Genomic DNA, 20,186 nt, shown 5'->3' with positions numbered 1-20,186 from the left:
AGAAAACTAAAAGATGGAGAGGTTTGAACGTTGTGGAAGGAAGGGAATTAAGCAATATTACACGAGAGGGGGTGGTTTAATGTCATTAATGCACGCCTGCAATGCTGCATTAATGACATTAAACCACACCCTTGAGTGTAATATTGCTGAAAAAAACATATTTTTTGAATGACAGATGTAGTCACTATGACCACAAATGTCCCAAAAAAGTGTGGTGCTCGTTTGAACCACGGCTAGAAGGCTGTTTCAACCAATCAGATTGCTTCCTCGAAACGACCTTAAGAATTGTATTGTTTGTCGATCACTGGTATTATATTCTTTTTTTCATCAGCTTGCAGAACTGATCAGTAAAGGGACGCTGCAATAGCCTAGTTGTCACTTTCACTTAATGGGGGGTCTAGTAGTGTATTATGGTGTGCGCGATATGAAATGTGAGCTTACCACAGTAATCCCTCATCATATTCCATCATATTCAAGAGCTTTTGGAGAGAAATGACACAGACTCCATGCAGTCACTTTCAGTAGAGCACTGCAGAGGGGATGTGTGTCTGTGACTGTCTCCAGCTGAGGGCCGGACTGATGACTCAGAATAAATCTTTTTTATGTGGCACGAAGGCCAACTGTTAAGACACAATAGCTCAGGAAGTCGAGGATAAGCTGGTAGAGAGGTGCAGAAAAATGAATAATTAACTGTGAACCACACAATAAAACATTACAAAAGATTTGCTAATTGTTCATTTTTCTGCACCAGCTGTACCACCTTATACCCTCGACTTATTGTGCATGTCTTAACAGTTGGCTTTAGTGCCACATAAAAATATCTATTCTAAGGCGCGATTCATACTCCTATTTTAGAGCCGAATAAAAGTCGGTTCGCCTCTGTAGTGTTATGGCTGGCTCTGGGGCCATAACGAAAAAGGGGAAACGACACCGGAGGAGAATCCAAAAATATGTATTTTATTTCATACTTGATAAAATAGTAATTAAAGAACTGAAGGTTCCAACTGGAACTGGCAGGGAAACATTTTTCCCAAAACGTATAACCAAACAAACAAAAGAACAAGGGTGCTCTCCTGCGGCCGCCCCTGCAGCCTGTGGAGAAATGCAGATCTGTAGTGCTGTGAGAGCAGGTGTCTTAAATAGTGTTTGGGGAGGACACTGGCCAGGTGTCTCCCCTTCCACTCATCATCTCTTGCTCCGCCCGCTCCAATCCAGCACTGCAATGGACTTAAAGGCACAGCCACACACACACACATAACCCCATAGTAGACTAAAGGCTCAGGGGGCCGTCACTTGAGGTTCGGGAGGCGGGTACCCTCCTAAAGTCGGCTCTTCAGTGCTACTGAAAATTTCGGACAAGTATGAATCGCCCTAAGTCCTTTGCTTTACATGAACCAATGTAGCTTTGTCCTGTATAGATGTGGTGTGTCAGTCTAATTGTCCTCATTGCAAAACGGCTTCTTTGTCAACTCACGCTGCTGTATAACACGCATACTTTTGACAGTACTATTCAAGGGGTTTCGCTTGCTGCTGTCACAGTCTGTGACTGGTGTGATGTTATTTGTGTACCCTGTTTCATGGTTTTAGTTAGTTAGTGTTTTACCTTGTTACTGTGATGTTGATGTTTTGTATTTTCCTTGTTTCTTAGTTGCAGTTTTGCCTTGCACTGTGAACCGTTATTTTTGTAGTCATGTTTTGTGCCTTCCTGTCTGCCCCTGTAGTTCTGTTCCTGTCTTGTCTCACTAGGCCTGTGATTGCCCATGTTTCCACCTGTGTCCCCTTAGTTCCCCAGCCTATCCCAGTGTTGATTGTCAGTGATGTTCACCTGTGTCTAGTTATCCCATGTCTATAAGTTTGCCCTTGTGTGTTCAGTTCCTTGTTCGTTCGTAAAATGTTGTCAGTGGTTTTTTGTTCCTCGTGATTTTCCATGTTCCTAGTATTTTGCCTTGCTCCTAGTTTTTCCTCGTGTTCCAGTGTTTTGTTTGTTCCTGATTTTGGTTAATAAAACCCCCTTGTATTCGACCTGCCTGTCCTCTGCCTTTGTCTGCGCCTGGGTCCAACACCTACCTGTCCTGAACCGTGACAGCTGCAAGCTGATAATAACCGTGTCATTTCTTATTTATTATACTGTGGCGGCTGTAGTATAGTCCTTCAAACTGATATGAGGAAGAATAATCAAATTATGTCTGGTCTGGGTTCAGAATGAGAGCACCTTACTTAAGACTAGAGATAAATGCTTCAGATGGACTTCTCACTGCACCGATAAAGAATCAATTATATTGAGATTTGTTCTACTGAGGAATGATGCCATGGATCATTTTCACCTGCACGGGTGAAAAGTCCCCTTATATGAACTCTAGAAATAAGAATAAAGGAACAACCATCCAGTATATATATGTTTTGGTTCTGAACAACGGAATACATGTCCATATAGCATATTATACAGTATGGACATTTCGGTCTGATGTACAACTGCATATCCGAAGGACTCAACAGTGGGCAGTGCACTCCCTCGAGTCCTTGCCAATAAGGCAAGACTCGAGGGAGCTCCATATGGGACCTCAGTCTCTAACTCTGTAACTCCAAGATGAGGTCCCAACAACGTAGCCAAATCCTATCCAAAAAGTAAAGGTCCGATAATGAGCTAAACAAATTTTTATTTTATTCCTGGAAAAGAAAATCCAAGTTAGGGGGTGAAAGCTCGGTTAAAAAAATCGCTAAATGTTTAGTCAGTCGCTTCTATGTTTGTCAAGGAAGTTGTGTGCATTCGCACCTCACCGCCTCCCCTGGTCGAATGTCGACTGAACCAGTGTTGTTTTTGTCAGCAAATTTCAATTTTAGTTTAGTCATAGTCTTTGGACTGAAACTTAATTTAGTTTTAGTTACATTTTGTCACCTGGAATGTCTTAGTATTAGTTTTAGTTGACAAAATTTCATAAGATTTTAGTCGACTAAAATGTATTTTGCCTTGATGCCGTCCTTTTTACACTTGCTGAAAATAGCAGATCTACAAGCTCACAACGCATCGTGAGCTTGTAGATCAGCTATGCATGCAACCAAGTGTAAAATGACTTATATTGGATCCACTAGTCCCTTCCTAACATTTTAGTCTAGTTTTTATTTGTCAACCAAATTGCCAGGTATATTTAGTCTTAGTTTTAGTCATCGTAGCTTACTGTAGTTTTCATTTACCGGTAGTTTCCATTTAGTTTTCGCCAGTGAAAAAAGGTAGACGTCGAGCATTTTCCGTCTTAGTTTTAGTCGACGAAAACAACGCTGGACTGAACTGAAGTCTGAAACTGAAATCTAATTCCACATATATTATATTATATACCTCACTTCCTGTTATGTTGTCACAACGCTGATCGAGGAAGTCCCATCTGGACGAAACACGTCTGCTACATAGGTCATTCATCAGAGGTAATAAACCATGTGAAAAGGACATTTATTGTGTGCTGGTGTTCCCCTGTTTCCATCGGTCGTTCCAGTAGCCAATATATAATATAGCATATAGGATGTGCTCAGGTGGTACATTTGGTAATCTGCATAATTCTTCCCAGTGGTGTAAAGTAACTACCGGTAAGTACATTTACTTAGGCACTGTACTGCCTGATCCATCCTAGTACAGTCTAGTACCCCCCTCCCCTAGTCTGTTCTCCCACCAGGCTGGACTAGGGCTAGACTTGGGCGTACTAGGCTGTACTGGACTAGACTCTACTGGGCTCTAATAGGCTGTTTTTGGCTCTAGTAGGCTGTGCTGGTCTGTACTAGCCTAGGCTCTATTAGGCTGTACAAGGCATTACTTTGGCCTGGAAATGTTCACGTAAAACTATTGGTCGTGCACACAAACCATTGCCTGTGTACACAGTGGTTAGTTAGTCCCTATGGTGTGAGGATCTACAGGGTTGACAAGAGCCTAGTACAGCCTAATAGATCCTATTTGAGTCCCATGTAGGACTGAGGCCGATTCAAACAAAAAAAAGTCTAAATCCTAAAAGTTTTCTATGTCAGTGGTGTTCAACCTTTTTCAGAATTATCTGTATTTGGTTTTTAGTTTATTAATACAAGTGGTGAATCACTTCAAACCAGATTTCGGCCACTTGAAAATCGCAGATCTACAAGCTCACAATGCATCGCGATGTGACACATTGTGAGCTTGTAGATCTGCACTTTTCACACTTCAAAACTCGCAATGTCACATTCTGCATAGTGAGTACTTTCTACTTTTAGTACATTCTGATGCTAATACCTTTGTCCTTTTATACTCAAGTACATTTTTTATTTCAGACTTACTACAACGGAATAGTTCTACATTAGATTGATGCTTGACTTTAATCCAAACACGCATTCTTCAATTATACTGTAACTCTTTGGTTCCTGAGCAGTGGTTTTCAACCAGTTGAGGGGGTTCCAGGTGGTCTCCAGCTAAATGACGAAAGACTTGGTATCCAAATGGACCCTTATTAGAGTTAAATTATTGTTAAACAACTGCATTACTTCATTTACAAGAAGTCAACACAATTAGAGAATGAAAGAGTTGATCAACGTTTGCCAAAAGCATGGAATTGTAGACAGAATCTTATCCAACGACAAAAACATATATTCTTTAGTTTTGGGTTACTGTAAATGTCATCAAATTGTGGTCTGTTGCTCAAATGATATGAAAAGGGTTGAAAACCACTTTATTGATAATAACACATGATGGGGTTGTACATACTATTCCAAAATCTCAGAATGCTATATAGAGTGTGGAATTACACCTTCCGAAATCCGAGTAAGGAAGGTGCCATTTCCGTTCACGAAAATATATATTTTTTAAATAGTTTTACATTTTATTTAATCTATTCTATTTAATAGTAACTTAGTGGTTCACAAACCTTTTTCATGTCAAGGACCCCCAAATTGACACTCATTAGCCTGCAGACCCCCATTAGAAAATATATGCCAAGGACATCCGTAAGAGAAGATTATTTTTTATGGCTCTAGCAGTGATCTTCGACGATTTTCATTTCATGGACCCCCATGTTTGACCTGAATTAGGCGATACAATCCCCCATTTATATCTCCGGGACCTCAAGGTATATTGTAAAATCAAAGTTAATTTAACTCTGAGAGTGTACACTCTCTGAGTTACAGACCCAAGGGTCCATTTGGTTCCTAACTATCATTTAGCTGGGGGGACGCCCTTGGAACTCCCTCGAGGAGGGAGTCCCCGGGGGTCCCCGGACCTCACTCACCTGCTGTTGAGGCAGCAGTAGATGATAGGGTTGTACATGGTGGAGCTCATGGCCAGCCACATCATGGACAGGTACACCTGCTGGATGTACTTCCACTTGGTGAGCTGCTTGTTGAGGCCCGTCACCAGGAAGTAGATGTGGTACGGCAGCCAGCACAGAGCGAACGTCGCCACCACGATGATCATCATCTTCACCACCTGACAAGAGAGATGATGGGAGATAATAAACTAATCACTATCTTGACGCAATTGACGTATAGCTAAGCCCCTACCCAAACTGCTATGGTCCAATCTCAGCTAAGCAACATGGGTTAGACAAGCCTCTCCACCAATAGTTTTCCTACTGTATATGACAGAACATTGTTTTAAAAGAGAAATGTCACGCACATATTTTTCCAGTGCATACAGCAGGCCTTGTTGATGGATTTGGAAGAGATTTTGAAGGTCTGGTTCCAAAAATGAACCAGTATTTAATGTGCAAAATTCATGATATTTACATTGGAATGAATGAGCCCGGCTGAAAAGTGTCCAAGTGGGAGTGTAGAGGGTGGGGCTTTGTTAAAGATGAATTCCATTCTCTCAAAACAAACTTTGTCAATTAACCCCATATAGACTTCTAAATCCTGACAGTTTTCATGTGAAGGACCCCCAGAAGTATCTGTATTTTTCCCTGACACATTCCCTCCCAGATAAATGCACATTGATGTAAATAGGTTTTCAAAGTAATGGGTGGTCCTTTTAGATGGGTCCCAGAGACATTTTATGAGTCCTATATACTTCAACGACGTTAAAAGTAAAGTACTGAGTAGAGTATTGCATCCCCCCCCCCCCCCCCCCCCGGAGGGTGACACAATTGCATCTTTTCTCAATTTAGTGAGTTTAAGGCCCAAACCAGTGCACACTAGCTGCAACTCCTTGCGACAAAACAAACCACGCCAATGCAACTCCTTGCAACAGCCATCTAACTATAAATGCATCAAGTCTCTGTACGTGTGTATGTCTGTAATCCACATAACTCGAGAACCGTTCGCCCCACCAACTTCAAATTTGACACACGCGTTCCACTCTCCCACAGGGAGGGCAGTGCCAGGTGTGGAGTCGGTCGGACCCACGCTTGTCCAGAACCGCAACAAAAGGCCTCAGCACTGTTCTGACATCATTCTGACGTCTGCAGTGACTCCATATTTGGGCATGCATGACAAAGAACTGCATAATATGGGCATAAAAGGGACATGGACATAATATCTGGGTGGGGCATGCATTTCCAACTTGCATCGTTCCAAGTAGGCCAGTGTCCAACGGGCACCACTGTAGAGGCTCCAACGCATAATATCTGGGTAGGCCAGTGCCCGACGAGCACCGCTGTAGTGGCCCACCCACGGGCACTGCTCTAGTTACTTGCGCAAGCAGAGCGCGCAAGTAAGGTGGTTTATACGGCGCTCTGATGCGCATGCCGTGGTACATATACTGATTTTGAGAGTGACGTACTGAACCTTGATATGAAAAGGGTTGAAAACCACTATTGAAAACTATATTGTGTCCAAGATAAAGTCACCTCAGGAGCCTGTCAGTCAAATACATTGTTCAAATGAATTGAGAAACCTGTGAACATTCCCACCTCACAAGATCACACATGGTGTTTCTTTCTTTCTGTCGACGTCATCTCGGCAATTGAACAATTTCCAATTGAGATGACTCAATGACTTACACCTTCAGTAAGACAGAGGGAACTAGCAGGGTTCAGGAGATGACTCATGAAAGTAAAGTGGGCATCACACTGTGATGGTGTGGAGCAGACTCCATGTTTCATCACAGCAGGAAGAAAGACTACATTTGCAGGCAATCAAAAAGTGTGATCCTATATGTTCTCATTTTTTTACTGTGACTGTAACAGACTGGGTTTCCGATGCTAGTCGGCAGGAGACTCCCGACGAGAAGCTCCCGTCGCTTGCCGTCCGTATCACCTTACCGATGCGTCGGAACCCGTCGATGAAGAACCGAACATGTCCGGTTGGTTGCCGATGGACTTCTAGTCTGCTCGTCATGTTTCAGGGCTGACTACTGGTGTAGTGTGAACTAGATACCATATTCTCAATATCAACTCTAATAAATAAGTCCCATTTTTCTCCCGTTCACGTTGCAGCCCTCTACTCCAAAGCAAGGCTAGTGAAAAATATAATATAATTGTTTGTTTTTGGTGAGAAGAATGTTTCGTCGCCGTGGTCGGGGGGGTAGGACCAAGGGATTTGGGATTTGTTTATAAACATTTTGGTATTTGTTTATAAACATTTGTGATTTGTTTATAAACATTTGTGATTTGTTTATAAACATTTGGGATTTGTTTACAAACATTTGGGATTTGTTTATAAACATTTGGGATTTGTAAGTCTCATGGGGGGGGTAGGACGACTACCAGTTGACCTGTAGTAAGTCTCATGGTCGGGGGGGGTAGGACCAAGGGATTTGGGATTTGTTTATAAACATTTTGGTATTTGTTTATAAACATTTGTGATTTGTTTATAAACATTTGTGGTTTGTTTATAAACATTTTGGGATTTGTTTATAAACATTTGGGATTTGTTTACAAACATTTGGGATTTGTTTATAAACATTTGGGATTTGTAAGTCTCATGGGGGGGGGGGTAGGACCACAGTCGGCAGACATTTTTTTGTGCTGATAAAAAAATGCCAGTCTGTTGCAATCTGACAGTTTTAAACAGTCTTTGACTATAGTCTGGACAAGTCTTCTTGGTGTGGAGTTATCTTTAGAAGGACAATATCAGTGAACAGAAAAAAGGACAGTGTTTTCGATTAATCTATCATGGATACAATGGAGTTTGAAGTTACAATTGGTTTGTAACTAGGTCAGCTATTTGAATACTGAATCAAGCAACTTAAAAACTGTCTGGGGTGATCACATAAGCCTGAGTAGACGATAAAATGACCAAAAGTTTTTTCGAAAGTGAAATATCCCTTTAAGGCATTCAGACAGGCACTAGCCTATAGACATTTAGACATTTTGGACTCGGGTGGGTAAAGAAAGGTTCCATAAAACAGAACAATTCATCGTCACCCATTAACCTTCAATACGTGTTGTGGTGACATCACCACTGGCACAACAAAGCAAGGGTCACTGTTTGCCAATTGTTAACATTTAAACAATTTCAATAGAATTTCTGCTTGGCCGTTTCAGAGCATGGGGGGAGAGAATGGAGAGGACATATATGTCAAAGGTTGTCGAGCTGCTTCCAAACTCAAATGTCATGTCGAGAATAACTCGAACTGTTTGTTTGCAGTGGAATCTTTCTGAATATCCATGCAGGGTGTTTTCTTGGCATATAAACACATTTTCTCATATCAGAATTTGTTTAATGTCTAGACATTTCATTCGGCACCTGAACAAAGTGTGGCATATCGCTAGGCATTGGCAACAGGCCGCCAGGTAGGCTTGGGTCCCGAGAGAGCCAGTGGGAGAGAGGCAGAGTGCAGCTGAGAAGGCCACGCCTACCACTCGGCCAGCTGGTAGACAGCCGCTACAGTACGTGCCCGCCTGTTGTCTCAACTTCATGAATACCAATCAAGGCCACCTGTGGAGCCAGACAGACAGACAGAATGTAGGCGAGGCTGCCTCTGCCCTCACTTCTCCCATGACGCTCTGAGAGACAGGTCGGGCCATGCACTGGCGGTAAGCGACTCCACTCACACACACACACACACACAACTCACAGCGTTCTTATGTATGTGAAGAGGCAAGCACTAATTCAACCCTCTCTAATCCCACATACAGGTAACACGCTCCCGATACTAAATCCAGTCATTCGTAACTCCTCTGGTGAGATTGAGGCGGGGAAGGGCAAAGCCCCCGTCATTGTGTCTCCGCCAGGAGGATCTAATTCTGACACAGATTCCCCGTGAGGACCTGGTATAGGGACAGAGCCGGCCAGCGCCACCCATAGGGAAAACCAGTGACATTTGTTGCGATTTGCACATTATGATTTAACCGCATTTTCAAGCCCATGCCCACGGGTCTGTCTATAATAAAACCGCCTATAGGCGATATTCTGTACCAGTGAGTGTCTTGGTGTCGTTCAGTCCCCACAAAAGATAGAATGACTACTCTTCCGGGGGAAAATGCAGTTGTCATTATAACGCTACAGGCATGGAACACAGATACAGGCTGTTGAAACGCTTTATAGGCCAGAGAAACGGCCCCTCAATGTCATTTCTGAGATACAAGGCTTTCAATGCAGGGCTTAGAATGGAAGTGGATTCACGCGCATTTTCAAAATGGCCACGGCCACTGTCCTACTTGATGTTGTTGTGTTAGCGATCGGTGGCTAACGATCAGTGTTGTTCAAGTTACTTTTAAAAAGTAAAGAGTTATATAGTTACTTATCTAAAAAAGTAACTAGTTACTTTAGAAACTAACTATTTTCAAGTTACTTTACTTTACTTTAAAAAATAATAATATGACATGCTACTGTGGCGATTTAAAATCGACCTTTGTCTGTTTTGGTGGTGTTGGTCCATGAGGCAGCCTCATGGACTGATTTAAGATGCTTTCTTAGATTTGCATTGCTCTTCTTGGCTGTGGACAATGCTTTCTGTCAGCCACATCATTTGCATTTTCACCTCATGTTTTTGTCGTCCTTTACCCGCAAGTACTCAAAATAATGCTTGTATTTCCAACCCACAAAGCATCCGATCTCGCTGTTATTGCCATTGTAGCGTGTGGTAATAATGTTCGTTCAACCGGCGTTTTCTGTATGCGTTACAAGGGTTTGTGTGTCTGTGTTTACCACAGCCACGAAGAGTAAGACCCGCCATACTCTGTCAGACTGTCTCTGATTGGCTTACCCTGAAATCTGGCCCTACGTTAGCCAATCAATGACCTCTTCTGTGACGTGCTTTGTTCAAGTTAGAGTGAAAAGCCATGTGGGCTCAGAGGCTAGTATGAGAGCACAACCTGTCAACAGAGTACAACACAGAGAGCGCTCTCTCAGCAGTCAGGGAGACTTTTCACTTGGATCACATAAGTTGACATAATAACATAATAACGCCATAACGTGGGTAACGCACGCACAATAACTATAACGCCGTTATGGAATGGGGAAATGTAAAGCGTTAGGTTACAAGTTACTGCAAAAAGTAGTTTCGTTAGGTAACGTAACGTGATGTAAAGGCGTTAGTTACAACACTGCTAACGATACAATCAGATCAAAACATGGATTAAATAATGTAAACCCTGGAACACGAGAGTCTCATGTTTGGCGGGCTAGGTTACTAATTCAACCCTCCGTGTTCCTAGTTTCTGGCGTGCTCCGTGTTAATCAAGGCCCGACAAAATACATTTTAGTCAACTAAATCAACTGTAGATTTAGTCGACTAAAATCTTATATTTAGTATTTATGATATAAAACTAGACACTAAAACATTCCAGGTGACAAAAATGTCTACAAAACTAAATGAAAGCTATTCAAGAGACTATGACAAAAATTAAAATCAAAATGTGCCGCCAGAAACAACACTGGTGTGAGCTATACATGCCTGCAAAGAGTTCCATGGATAGAATGTTTGAATGGACTGAAGAGAGCCAAGTTGAGTAGTATCAATCAGTGCTGGGAGAGAGAGGGCCTCTCTGCACGGCAACCATTAACAGGCCATCAGAGGGGAAGGGGCGTTGGACATGGAGGCTGAAATGGTTTTTATCCATGTGAAAAGGAGGGATTGAAGGGTATACTGTACACAGTGTGCACTCTATCACTGGGAGAAGGATGCTGAAGATGGAAGTGCCTGGTATAATAGAGGAGAAGAAAGAGGAGCTTAATGGATGCAGTGATATAAAGACCACATTCAGGTGGTGGCGTGTGTTTATGCAGGTCGTGGTGACTGTCCATGTTGTACTATTATTCATTTATATAGTTGGTATTATTAATGTATTTAATTTTTCCAAAATAATATCAGCTCTACAAGCTCACAATGCATTGTGAGCTTGTAGATTCGTTTAAAAAAAAATGGGGCATAAGTGGTTATGTCTAAAGAAAACGAACACACAAAAGAACCCCTCTATTTTGATTGAAAATAACACCTTTAGTCAGGGAATTTGTCTCTGGTGCAGGGTAACGTGACGTGACACCAAGTACAGTAGCTATAAGTACTGTACATACCTGTACAGTCCTTGCTGGCTAGATAACTGCTTTATATAATGACTAATGTGGGCGTTGAATAATCACACAGGCTGACATGAGGCAGTGCCAGTTCATCATGGTGGCCAAGCAGATATTAGAAATACAAGTCAATTAAATATACTGTGTTGTTGTAAAGGAAGAATGTATACGTTCGCTTGGTGTTCTTGTGTGTTGGTTGCAACCAAGCGTCCATATTTGGTCTGCCATACAACAGTATGCAAGCTATACATTTCACATTGTGTATATACAACATATATTTTACATGAGCCTGGTTTATGAAACATTTACTGTAGGAGTCTGTTTTTAACACCCACCACCAGAGAGACATACTGTAGCCTCGCGTAGCCATGCTTTCATCTGCCTTTGCAATGCATATTGCCCCAGACAGGCAGATTAAGTCTGGCCCCTCTCAATGCATTTTGCCCCAGGCAGGCAGATTAAGTCTGGCCCCTCTCAATGCATATTGCCCCAGACAGGCAGATTAAGTCTGGCCCCTCTCAATGCATATTGCCCCAGACAGGCAGATTACGTCTGGCCCCTCTCAATGCATATTGCCCCAGACAGGCAGATTAAGTCTGGCCCCTCTCAATGCATTTTGCCCCAGGCAGGCAGATTAAGTCTGGCCCCTCTCAATGCATTTTGCCCCAGGCAGGCAGATTAAGTCTGGCCCCTCTCAATGCATTTTGCCCCAGGCAGGCAGATTAAGTCTGGCCCCTCTCAATGCATATTGCCCCAGGCAGGCAGATTAAGTCTGGCCCCTCTCAATGCATATTGCCCCAGGCAGGCAGATTAAGTCTGGCCCCTCTCAATGCATTTTGCCCCAGGCAGGCAGATTAAGTCTGGCCCCTCTCAATGCATATTGCCCCAGGCAGGCAGATTAAGTCTGGCCCCTCTCAATGCATATTGCCCCAGGCAGGCAGATTAAGTCTGGCCCCTCTCAATGCATATTGCCCCAGGCAGGCAGATTAAGTCTGGCCCCTCTCAATGCATATTGCCCCAGGCAGGCAGATTAAGTCTGGCCCCTCTCAATGCATATTGCCCCAGGCAGGCAGATTAAGTCTGGCCCCTCTCAATGCATATTGCCCCAGGCAGGCAGATTAAGTCTGGCCCCTCTCAATGCATATTGCCCCAGGCAGGCAGGGACGAGGGTTGCGTTTGGGTAGCGTGTACTGTTATATCTGTGTATCACTGACAGACCAGCATTGTATTTACAATGCTCATTCATGGTTAGTTTGGAAACAACAAGAGGCGGAGTCCCAGCCTGAATATGCATTCATTATAAAACAGCGGCTCATGCCGTCAGCCACGGTGCGCTCCCAGATCACAACAAAGGGTGCAGATGTGCATTGAGGCGAGCCCATGGCATGCACTGTCTGTGAGAGTGAGGAAAATGCCAAAATTCAATTTCACAGATAAAATGTGTGAAAAAGTACCTGTGTTTTTATCCTTGTCGTGACAATGGGAAGCAGAGTGCAAAGTGTCTGAAAAGCCGAACGAATGTCTCTGTGGCAAATAAAGGATGAGCCGTGAGCCCATATCGACTCTACAGAGCACAAGGCAGCTGTGCGGGGTGATACTGTACCTCTTCTGAAAAATTGACCGAGTACTTTGTAACCAGCATTTATAAAGCCACTTTGAGTAGCCCATCTTTGGCAATGTTTCACCCGCGGAGCAAACCCCATCTCACCCATACGCCTAGAAAACCCCAAAATCTGTAGCGTTACCCAAAAAGTAGCTGAGCTATTATTGACGAGGTATACACAAATATGAACGTATTTCAGCTACGTACTGCGCAAGTTACTTTGCCCAACATGATTTAAAGTGTTGTTTGTAATTTCACCTGCAGTGTCATTAAGCCAATTAAAGCAACCAAACGGAACATTTCCTGCAGAGCTAACGATTCGTTTGTTCTCACTGCTTCACCGCAAAGAAAATCTGAGTATTGATTTAACTCGAGGGTGTAACAAATGTAACCAAATGGACCCATTGTATGGGTCCATTGGGTTCCATTAGTTGGTGTACTCTCCGAGTTAATTATTTGACTGCATGTGTACTAGCTCCTGCTATCAGAGGTGGCCAGATGTGTCTCCCACACACAGTACTAATTATTTAGACTTTGTTTGCGTACGTATCTGCCCGTGATATTCTGGCTCACAGTGCTATACTGTATAGGAGGTGCAGCTGTCATCCAAAGAGAAAAGGAAGAAAGGAATTAGAAGGAAGCTGTGCTGCTGAGATGGACAGGTTTAAGGCATTTAGACCTGATGTGGACGCATCTATGTCACCTCATTATAATATATAATAGCTTTTAAACCACTTTAACCATTATTTTATACTTTAGCTGTTGAACAATAGCAGATCTACAAGCTCGAGTGTGTAGATCTTTTATCGTGAAAATGTGGCGAAAATCTTTCAATGTTATATTCTTTCATGCCAAACGTTTTGAACTCATATCTTTGCTTCTGGGTGGGGTCCCTGGAACAATTTCAGATGGGGTCCTTGATTTGAAATAGTTTTGAGAACCACTGACACAGAAACATGAGTTTTTTAACTGTCAGGATTTAGAAGATTTTCTTTTTAGAATCAGGTCCTCTCAGGTCAAAATGGATTAAGGTGTGCCATTGCTTATGCATTGTGTACTCCTGCAATGTGGTCTGGTCTACCAATGAATATTTATGTGAGTGATATGGTCTGAAGGAATGAACAAAGGATTTACCGAACAAAGAGAAAATTATTTAGCAAAGCTTGGTGGTTTATGTGAGCCTTTCTTTGAGAACATTCTTGAGAGGGAAATGTGGTGAGTGAGTGCGTGCGTGCCGGTTTTTTACCGTGTGTGCAGTGTTTGTGCATCAGCTCGTGTTTAAGTACAACTAAACTAGAAAAGCTCCTCGGAACACAGGTCTCCGCCAGGTCAGGTAGGTTATTATTTAGTCCATGGGCCAGACCAGAAGTGAGGGACATTTTTGGTGGCAAAATCTCTTTGCTACCATTTTGTTTGTTGGGTCCATATAAGTACTTTGAGACATGATAGCATTTTCAAAAGAGTAGCTTTAATACTTTTTTGGTACAATCATTGTTTTCCCATTAACTCCCTTTATATGCAGATTGCAGAGTAGGAGTTTGTGCAGTTTACTCTAGATGGTATATGTTACAATTAAGTTTGATTCACACTTGTAATTACACGCACACACACACACACACACACACACACACACACACACACACACACACACACACACACAAATGCTATGACATATAAAAATGTGTTATGTGTATATAAACATGTAAGTCTATAATAGAAATACATTATAACTTGACTTTACTTAACTTAGAAATGTGATCTAAGAGTCTATGTCTATGTTTGTGATGTTTAGAAATGCACCTGTTACCATGGTGCAATCATGCCACCATTTTAATTTGTATAATTTGCATAAATTGTGAAAGAAACAAACGAAATAAGGACTCAACACCATATATAGAAGATAGTTGGCTTGATGGAGCCTGGAAATAGGCACATACAGTATGGCCCTACCACAACAAGGCTACTAGAAGCAAAGCACAAGAATAGGGCTGTAGAAGCACTGAAGCACACATGAAAGTGTCAGAGTCAGAGTCAGCAGCAGAGTCAGGTATTAGTGCAGCCACGCCCCCCAGCAGCCGGCAAAAACTAGAGTTCTCAACAGGCCCGAAAATGAAGGCACGGCCCCAGGGCTCCAGACTAAAGTGTTTCACCAACATCCCGGAACCGTCCCAAAAGACAATTTGAACCGTCCCAAAAGACAATTTGAACCGTCCCAAAAGACAATTTGAACCGTCCCAAAAGACAATTTGAACCGTGAACACGTGCAATGATAGTCTACGGCTGGTGTGTTCATGTGTTTGGCCCAATCAATCCCAGAATGCACTCTGTTCCTACCCGGAAGGAGGAGTGAAATCGCCTCATGCGCTTTTGAGCAACTTAATGCAAGTGGATGGGAGGAGAAATCTGGTGCCGTCTCTATTAATATATACTCTAAGGTTTATGTCATACGGGAGTTTCCACCGGAACAGAACGGGATAGGTGACGCAGACAGACAGAACAGAATATTCTGTAGGCTACACTGCAGTGTTTTTATGTGTTTCCTTAAGCAATTGATTAATGTACTCGTCCTCATTTCGGCCATGGGCTTCGGTCTTCTCATTCGACCACGTCTATCTATCCACGGTAACGGGACATCTTTGCACTGCGTAAAATATGCCTTCTCCGTCTCCAACTGTGTTTAGCTCCTCACCCGCCACATTGTTTGCTTCATTTCCTTTATTTGCTGCGGATTGCATTCACACCTGCACCAAATCGTAATCAAGTGCGATTGGAAGCGAAGCGAAACCCCCGTAGAATGCGGTTCTTTGATGCGCATTAGGATTCGAATAATGATTCACACCTGCCAAACGAAACGCACTTCCCGACAATGTGCAGCATGCAGGATTCGTTTTAATCACAGTAAAGCTTTCTGGTGTGAAGGTCACCTTAGAAGACATTTGTAGAATATGGTCTCAGGTCTTGAGCCCCACTCTGAACAGCACTCAATAAATCAATATAGAGACCTAATCAATATGCAACTTCAATGTTGATTCTGCAGATTTCCCCCCTGGTTAATCACAGCAGGGAAACTGTTCAAATAAACTATATACGTTCGGGATACCAGTAATTCTACTGTATAATGCAACTCGGTGAATTGTATCATGAATTTATATGGGTTTCGTGATTCGTGTTTTATTTCTGCAATATACTTTGACAATCAATCAATGATGTCTGAGGAGGTCTGGTCTGGCAATTATTATAGCGGGGAGAGATATAGCACACACTTTGTCTGTACTGCGTCTGTCTCCGGAAACAACGGAATCTCAGAGACACATTATGTCAAAGCACGTCAGAGGTTGATGATACCGTATCCCTTCTGAAAGTGTCATCTCACCACCAGGAGTGGTGGAATAATTGGTTGGTGGTCACAGCTGTTAATGTACATCTTCACATGTCGGGCACAAGAACACCGTCAAAGAAATGTAAGCTTTAGAAACGGGTAGATTAATTGGTACTCCTGAGGAGGACAGAGTGCGTTTAGTATGAGATTTGAAAGAAATTGAAAATGAAATATATTTTTTTGTTTTACTGCCCATTATGATGAATTAAGACATGTAGGGGAGAACGGGGTAAGATTAACCACTTTTTGCTTAAGTTGTCCTGGAAGCGAGGCAAAATGAGATGGCAGTAAAATCTAATGATCTACCCATATTTCAGGATGTCTTCTATCAATTCAAATGACATCTATGACAGGGCCATGAAAATATCACCTTTTTAAAAAAAGTGGTCCTGGGGCTCAACTTGCCCCAGGTAAGGGGTAAATCCAAGGGGTTGATCCAAGCCGGGTCATTAACGGATATTGATTGATTTTTTTAATAGGCTACCCCAAATGTAATATGCATCTATAGGCTACATAATTAAAGTTGGTACACGAATGGTATACATTTATTTATGACAAACAAAAAAGCAACATTTAACAATATAAATAAATTGTTGTAGGCTTAATCATCAATAAACAACGCATCGCATCTGCATGCATGCATCTGCGCATCTACAGTACAGAGGTCCGCCGGTTCTAGTCCAAAACATAAATAAGTCCAGTCCAGATCTGAGCAACCTATACCTATAAAGCCACTGGACGCATGGGCTAAGCCTTTTTTTATTATTAAGGAAGATCAGCATGCATGTCACCGTGTTCTGTTTGTTGACTTTTCGCTGACGAGAAAACCCTCAAACATCGATAGCACATGGCTAACTTGATAGCCGTAAGCCGTGCCACGGTGGCAGTGTGGGGAGACCATAGAGCAGGGGTCCTCAACTAGAAATGTTGAAGGTCCACAAATATGGTCCAGTCTCATGCGCACGCAAATGCCACGTGGGCCCCACAGGGTGGGGCTGCCCCCCTCGCCCCCCACCCCTAGAAACAACTATGCCTGTTTAGTACAGTCAAACCAAGCTATACAAACCGGGTCCCATCCCAACCAACACTGGGGTGGCAGAGTATGAAAATATATTTTTTCACTTATTCATTATTCACAAATCCAATTTTGTTCATTCAACTGAATGTGTGAATGTGTCACTGCTAGTGAGCCAGTCAGCGCAACATTGTCATCATGACATGCCGGCCCATGATACACACATTCAGAATTGCGTTTCTCGGCATTGATCGAATACAACGGAGAATTCAACTCGCGGTTGCGGTGACTTTTCTTCTTCTTTTTTTAAAAAATGTTTACAACGGAGAATTCAACTCGCGGGTTTTTTTGTGGCTTTCGCCTTTAGAGAGGTGTGCCGCGGTCCGGTCGTGGACCTGCCATAGAGTATTGGGAGACGGATTGGAGGAGGAGGAAGCCGCGGCTGTAAACGTTCTCCCTCCAGGCCAAATGGCCAATAATGGATTTAATAATGCCAAGTAGGTCTCTGCATTGATACGGTCGACATGTGTTAATCTCGTCTCGCTGTCACTCGCTTAAGTTTTGGCTACCGCAAAGCTACCGTTGTAGCCAACTAGCCTTTGAAGTACAACAGATAACTTTGGGACATTGAGGGGGCAGAAAACAGCGCCCGAGCACTGTTCATGCAGCCAGGAGTGTAACAAGCTGGGCGGCCCAAATAAGAGCAATTTTAGGCATGTGTAAGCAAAGCAAAGCAAAATTCTTTGTTTACCCAGGGAAGCGGACTAAGCTCGAGATGCTTGTTTACAGCCACACCCTGCTCATAGAACATTTCATGGTAGGGGTTCAATGCCTTGTTCAAGGGCACTTCAGCGGTGGTCATTTTAACATGCCGGTCCGGGGATTCGAACTGGCGACCTTCCGGTATCAAGACCGCTCCGCAAACCGTTCGGCCACCGCTGCCCCTGTGTGCAACATGACAACTGTTTTAAAGTATTGTACAGTGACAACTACAGTCTGTAATGTTTATGTTGTACTATTACTAAAAACGATCTAAAATAAAAGGGATTTAAGATCAGAACACGCATTTATTATTATGCAAATTGATCGTTAAATTAACCTGATAAGCATACTCGGATGTTTCTTAACCCCCGGCATCCCTACTGGAAACACACTTGATGGAAGGTTTGAAAAGATATCAACTACAAAGTATAAAACAAAACAAAACAAAACTTATCAGAGAGCTCTCTGGCGCTTATAGACAGCTTCGGAGAGCACTGGGGTCGAGAAATTGACCCTCACAGTGAAGTCAGTACTGCTGTATGGGGCCGAGACATGGACCCTCACCAGTGGAGTCAGTACTGCTGTATGGGGCCGAGACATGGACCCTCACAGTGGAGTCAGTACTGCTGAATGGGGCCGAGACATGGACCCTCACAAGTGGAGTCTGTACTGCTGTATGGGGCCGAGACATGGACCCTCACAGTGGAGTCAGTACTGCTGTATGGGGCTGAGACATGGACCCTCACAGTGGAGTCAGTACTGATGTATGGGGCCGAGACATGGACCCTCACAGTGGAGTCAGTACTGCTGTACGGGGCCGAGACATGGACCCTCACAGTGGAGTCAGTACTGCTGTATGGGGCTGAGACATGGGCCCTCACAGTGGAGTCAGTACTGCTGTATGGGGCCGAGACATGGACCCTCACAGTGGAGTCAGTACTGCTGTATGGGGCCGAGACATGGACCCTCACAGTGGAGTCAGTACTGCTGTATGGGGCCGAGACATGGACCCTCACAGTGGAGTCAGTACTGCTGTATGGGGCCGAGACATGGACCCTCACAGAGGAGTCAGTACTGCTGTATGGGGCCGAGACATGGACCGTCACAGCACAACAGGAAAGAGCCCTGGATGGAGTCTACACAAGAATATACGAATGGCACTATAGGTGTCACATGGACGGACCGCATCAGAAATGTGAACCTCTATAGGGACCTACCACGGGTCACGGACAAAGTCAGAGAGAGAAGGATTAGGCTGGCAGGGCACAGCGTCAGGCGCCCAGAACTAGAGGCATGTCAATTGACTCTATGGGAGCTAACCCAGGGCAAAGCCAGGAGGGGAAAGAGTGTACCACCTATGTAGACGTACTGAGGCGCGACAGCTTGGTTGACAACACTGCAGAGCTCTGGAACCTGATGTTATAGATAGGAGAGTGTGGAGGGCAGCGATCCAGGAATTCCGAGTTGGTGTTGGCTATAGACCTCACTCTCGCAGTAACTAATAGATAGCTATCTTGTTAAGAAACGGGAGTGTAGCTAACGCACATGCCTGCTCTCTCGACTCTCTCGACTCGGACTGCGTGCATAACATGCATGCTTTGGTGTGTGTCATGTGTGTCTGTCTCCCCATGGGTGCGTTCGGAAATGCGCACCGGGAGCGCACTCGCCTATTAGTTTGCATTGCACAGTGTCCATGTCAGCCACTCCCACATTCCAGTCCAAGGTTTGTCTTTGGACTGTATTTGTTATTGGAACAGTTTAGCACTTTGCCTTTGAAGTGTTTAGCTTTTTGGACTTCCTGAGTTTTTGCTTTTAGAGTTTAGCATGCTTTTTGACTTTTTCTGTTTTGGAGTTACTACTTTTGCTTGTTTGTTTAACTGCCCTAATAAATACGTTTATTGAACTTCTCTGCTTTTGGCTCTGTACTTGGGTTCTGCAAATCGTGACAGTGTGTATTCCCAGCAGTAAAGATTTGTTAACACAATTTCAGTATCTCAAGGCAAGATTATTTTGATTTGTTCAAA

At 43.4% G+C, this 20,186-nt stretch overlaps 1 protein-coding gene across 1 annotated transcript in view; it reads right to left on the bottom strand.

The window, feature by feature from the left end:
- tacr3a (tachykinin receptor 3a) overlaps window positions 1-20,186 on the bottom strand; it is a gene marked incomplete at both ends in the record, with an annotated part of 35,977 nt that overhangs the window by 385 nt on the left and 15,406 nt on the right. Inside the window, one exon of the mRNA XM_080760470.1 lies at window positions 5,238-5,434. Coding sequence (XP_080616596.1) covers window positions 5,238-5,434 — 197 coding nt within the window. The remainder of the gene's footprint in view (window positions 1-5,237; window positions 5,435-20,186) is intronic.

Source organism: Protomyctophum bolini (genome assembly GCF_963924005.1).
Source record: "Protomyctophum bolini genome assembly, chromosome: 3".
In the NCBI taxonomy this organism is placed as follows: Eukaryota; Metazoa; Chordata; class Actinopteri; order Myctophiformes; family Myctophidae; genus Protomyctophum; species Protomyctophum bolini.
This window is presented reverse-complemented; position numbering and strand designations above follow the sequence as displayed.